The following is a 4,326-nucleotide window of genomic DNA, read 5'->3' as shown; positions in this document are numbered from 1 at the left end:
CTCTATAAAAACCCAAGCCTGGAAACCCTCAGACGTGGATTTGGGAAGCCTATACCTTTGGTGTAGACCCTGTCCACCCAGCGCTGCGCTGACTATTTTTATTGTGGTATTTTATCATTGTTGCTTTCCGTTGTTCATTAATAAATCTTTCTTTTGATTTATAAATCAATATTTGCCTTTGCATTTATAACATAAACCATCTCAGGTTTCTGCAGATCTTTCTTTAAAAATCGGTCAGCGAGTGTGGTAAGTTTCATTCAATTTCCGAGTCACTTTTAAAGGAAAATGCAGTTTCTGCAAAACTTTTCAGTCGCTTGTCTACAAAATACGCTCCTGTTCCACTCGAGCGTGGGGGGGAGGACGGGGGGGGAGCTGATGGAAACAAAAAGGAGACGGCAAAGTTTCGAGCCAAGGCGATGTTGTTTGCACCTCTCAGATCTTATGCTTGGCACGCTTGACATTCCTCCGCCGCATTCCCTGATGGAACAGCCTCCCTTCAGGGCGGCTTGCGCTGCATGATGGAAAATGTAGTCTGTCTGGGAAAACCAGCCTGCCGGAGGGAAAGCCTCTCCAATTACGGCTTTTGCAGGACACAGCGCGACAGCAAAGGGCTGCTCGCCGAGCAAGTAAGTGCTGTTTTCAACTGCAAGCCACCAAGAAATGCCGCTTACAAGCTATAGTTCCGGAATATTTAATTAATAAAAAAAAAAAATTGGTTTTAAATTTGGTTAATAAAAAATGGTGACTGCTTCACCATGACGCGTCAAAGCGTAATCCCATTCCTGCGATAAAATTCCAAAACACCAAAAATATTTATTTTTAAATTTAATTAGTGAAACAGAAGTGTCAGTTGCTCTGCAATGACAGGCAGCCCACAGCGCTGTGCCTTCGCTCCATCCCTGCCGTGCGGCACTTCCATGCGGTCGGTGTTCCGGGAGCGGCGGCGGGAGCAGCGCTCCGTGCTGCGGGCAGCCCTGGCGCCACGCAGCATATCGGGACCCTCAGCATACACACACACGTTTTTTTTTCCATAGGGAGGAAACTTAATTTGAAGCGCCGGCACGGACCCGAACGGTACGGTTTTTAAAGATCACCGAAACCCCTGACCCTCCGCTGTGTCACGACATCCTCACGACCCACCTGGGCAAACACGGTGCCTTCATCGCCTGCAATTGACTCACTGCCGGTCCGTGCGGCCCTGCCCCGTGTCTCGGTTTTCCCGGAGCGCTTCCAAGCCCTGACATCTGCAGAGCCAGCCAGGTGCTGGCACCGGGATGACGACATTTACCGTACTACTTCTAATAGAAGGAAAATAAAACTCCCCACAAAACTCAACACCAACACCTCTTGGGGCGCGCCTCACTCGTGTAGCTCAAGAGCTTGTTATATGCACGCACCTCAGCTCCTGTTCCAGAGGCGGACGGAACCACCTCCGCCGGTGGCGGCCCGCCTCTGAAGCAGGACCACAGGCCTTTAACTGCGGCGCGACCGCAGCCGCTAGCACACTTTCCGCCCGTGAGGCGCGGCACGGCGCGCCCCGCCCCTCCGGCTTTCCCGGCAGAGGTGACCGGGTTCAGGCCGCGGCAGCGGCTCCGCCCCCGCATTCCATTCCCTATATGGCGGCAGAGCGGGGGGCGCCGCCGGCCACGCCCCCTTTTCCCACCACGCGCGCGGGGGCGCGCCCGGGCTTCGCGCGTGACATCAACGGGAGAAGAGGCTGGGAAGGCGGAGGTGGGGAGCGCGCGCCACCCCTTCGCAATTCCCCCTCCCCCCCCGCCGTTCTATTTACGTTTGTGACGCCGATTTGCATAAGGCCCCGCCCACCCCGCAGCAGGCAAGGCCTCGCGGCCCCGCCCTCTTCGCCACATAAGGGCAGAGTGGGGCGTGTCCCCGGGGGCTCGCGGGTGCTCGCTGCCTTCCTGGAGCCGTTTATAGGGTACAGCCACTTCCGCTGTCGGCTTAGAAGCGGCGCGATCATGGCGGAGCGCGGTCAGCTCCCCCACCCCGCCAAGCGCCTCTGCTGCAGACCCGGCTATGGCTCGGGCTGCAGGCCGGGGCAGCGGGCGGGCGGCTCCGGGCCTGGCGGCGGCGCGCTCTGCGCCGGACCCTCCTCTGCAGCTGCTGCCGCCGCCCTGGGGCTGCTACCGCTCGGCAAGACCCAGAGCCCTGAGTCCCTGCTGGACATTGCGGCTCGAAAGGTGGCGGAGAAGTGGCCCTTCCAGCGGGTGGAGGAGCGATTCGAACGGATCCCGGAGCCGGTGCAGCGCAGGATCGTCTACTGGTCCTTCCCCCGCAGCGAGAGGGAGATCTGTATGTACTCCTCGTTCAACACCGGCGCCGAGGATCCCGCCGCCGGCCCCGGGGGCGCCGCCGCGCCTGGCGGGGCCATGGACGCCGCCGCCGCTGCTGCCGACGAGAACCGGCTGCCCTTCCGCAGGGGCATCGCTCTGCTCGACGGCGGCTGCGTCGATAACGTCCTGCAAGTCGGTGAGTCACCGGTCGGTTCCGCTCCCGGGCCAGGCCGCCGCCGCCGCTCGGGGACGCGGCTCTCCCCCTGCGTGTCACCCTTTGCCGTCCCTCCTCTGCAGCTCCCTGCCGGCGGCTCGGCCCGTGCGAACCTTTCACTCGCCGGTACCATGGGCCGGGCAACTTCCTCTGCTGGTCTCCTCCCCCTCGTGCCCGGGACGCGCAGTGGCTCCCTGCCTCCGTGACACGGATACGGCTCCCGCCTGTCCCTTTAACTCGCAGCCCGGCACCTCGCCGTGCCCGCTCCCGGTAATCCGGCCTGTGTAATCCCGTTTGGCTCTGCCCCCCTACCAGCGTCCACCCCCGGTAATCCGGGTCATCGCTTTTCCCCGAGCCACAATAGCGAGGAGATGCCGCCCCCCCATCCCGAGGGGGACCGCCGGTGGAAATGAATCAGCAGAAGGGCGGCCGGCGGGGGAAGGAGGTGGGGGCGGGATGCGCCGCCGTCCAAAATAAAGACATTAAAGCGGTGCGAGACCCCGGCAGCGGGAGTGCGGGGGGATCCGCGAACAAAGGCATTTCTAGGGCAGCGGCGGCGAGCCGGAGGAGGGGGCGCGATTCGCCCCGCCGGGAGTGGTATGGCTGGAGGGATTGCTTTAGGATGAGCGGCTTCATGACGAGGGGGGGAAAACGAAGCTCTTCCTCCTACTGGAACAATACCCCCCTCCTCTTCCTCACCCCCAGCCCAGCCGGCTGCCGCTGTTCTTCACCCTCTGCGGGCTCCCTTGGTTAACTCCTCCCTGCCACTGTTTAAAGGGCTGCAGAGGTTGGTATTCCCCCACTTTTGGGGGGCTGGTTGCTGGGGGCGGCTTCTCTTCCATTCCCTGAATGAAAGAGGAGCCGCCCCCGGCAGACAGTCCCCTCTGCCGGTGGTGATGCTCTTTGTGCGACCCGGCCACTTTGTTCTCATTTTCATGTTTATTTACGTCTTTTTCTTTTTTTTTGTTTTTCTTTTGTCTATTTCTTTTTTTCTTTCAGTTTTCTGTCATTTCCCCTCCTCCTCCCCTGAAAAGCGAAGATAGACAAAAGACGCTGCTGCTTGCCTTTTGTTGACGGCGGCGGCTCGGTGTGTGTATGTGTGTGGGGCGCCGGGATTCCCCCAAAACCTTGTTGCTGTCTGCTGCGGGTTTGACTTGCCGGACACCTTGCAAATGTGCCATCAGTTTTTTTCCTTCCAAAGGGAAGATGTGTCCATGCTCTTAGGCTTAGTGTCCTTCTTTTCTGCCTGGGGGGGACTTAGTTTCTTTCTCACTCTCTCTTTTTTTTTTTTTTTTTTTTTCCTTAAATCTAATTAACTTTCTTATAAATTTCATCTTTTCACTTTCTCATTCCAAAGGGTCTGAGGGTGCATCTGTGGTTCCTCAGTACTGGCAAAACCAGTAGGGCTTTTTTAGTTTGGTTGGCAATGCTGAGAGTTTTTTTCCTTTTTGCTTGCACTTGATTTTGTTTGCAAACGATTAGGAATGACAGGAGTGCACATAGGGAGGGTTTCTTGGCTGATTGCATTTAAGCCAGGAATTTACTGTGAAAATAAAGCCAAGGGGCAATAAATAAAAAATGCAGTCTTCTCTAGGAGGCAGACACCCAGCGTGGACTTTGCTTTGCTTGCTTTCAGCTGTGGAACAGGCCTCAGTGAGGAGTTGTGAAAGACAAAAAGTAACTTTTGTGTGTCTTCAAAGGGGAGGGCGTTGAGTAATGTTGGCAAGGGTCAATATGAAGAAAGAAAATATGCATAAATACGACTGAAGTGTTGACTGCTTCTTCTGGAACCCTTAAATGCATTTCAAACAAATACTGTAC

The 4,326-nt window shown here is 57.0% G+C and overlaps 1 protein-coding gene across 3 annotated transcripts in view; it reads left to right on the top strand.

Moving 5' to 3' along the window:
* The first annotated feature begins 1,907 nt into the window (after positions 1-1,907).
* The window catches only part of ZSWIM6 (zinc finger SWIM-type containing 6), a 110,206-nt gene continuing 107,787 nt past the window's right edge, over positions 1,908-4,326 (top strand). The window contains exon 1 of one of the 3 annotated variants that reach the window (XM_015652994.3): positions 1,908-2,487. In XM_015652994.3, the coding sequence (XP_015508480.1) occupies positions 1,977-2,487 (511 nt within the window). In that variant the 5' untranslated portion in view covers positions 1,908-1,976. The remainder of the gene's footprint in view (positions 2,488-4,326) is intronic. The other 2 variants (XM_015652992.3, XM_015652993.3) reach the window with 2 other exon arrangements.

Source organism: Parus major, chromosome Z (assembly GCF_001522545.3).
Source record: "Parus major isolate Abel chromosome Z, Parus_major1.1, whole genome shotgun sequence".
NCBI lineage: Eukaryota > Metazoa > Chordata > Aves > Passeriformes > Paridae > Parus > Parus major.
Note: the sequence above shows the minus strand (reverse complement) of the source record. Positions and strands in the feature narration are given on the sequence as shown.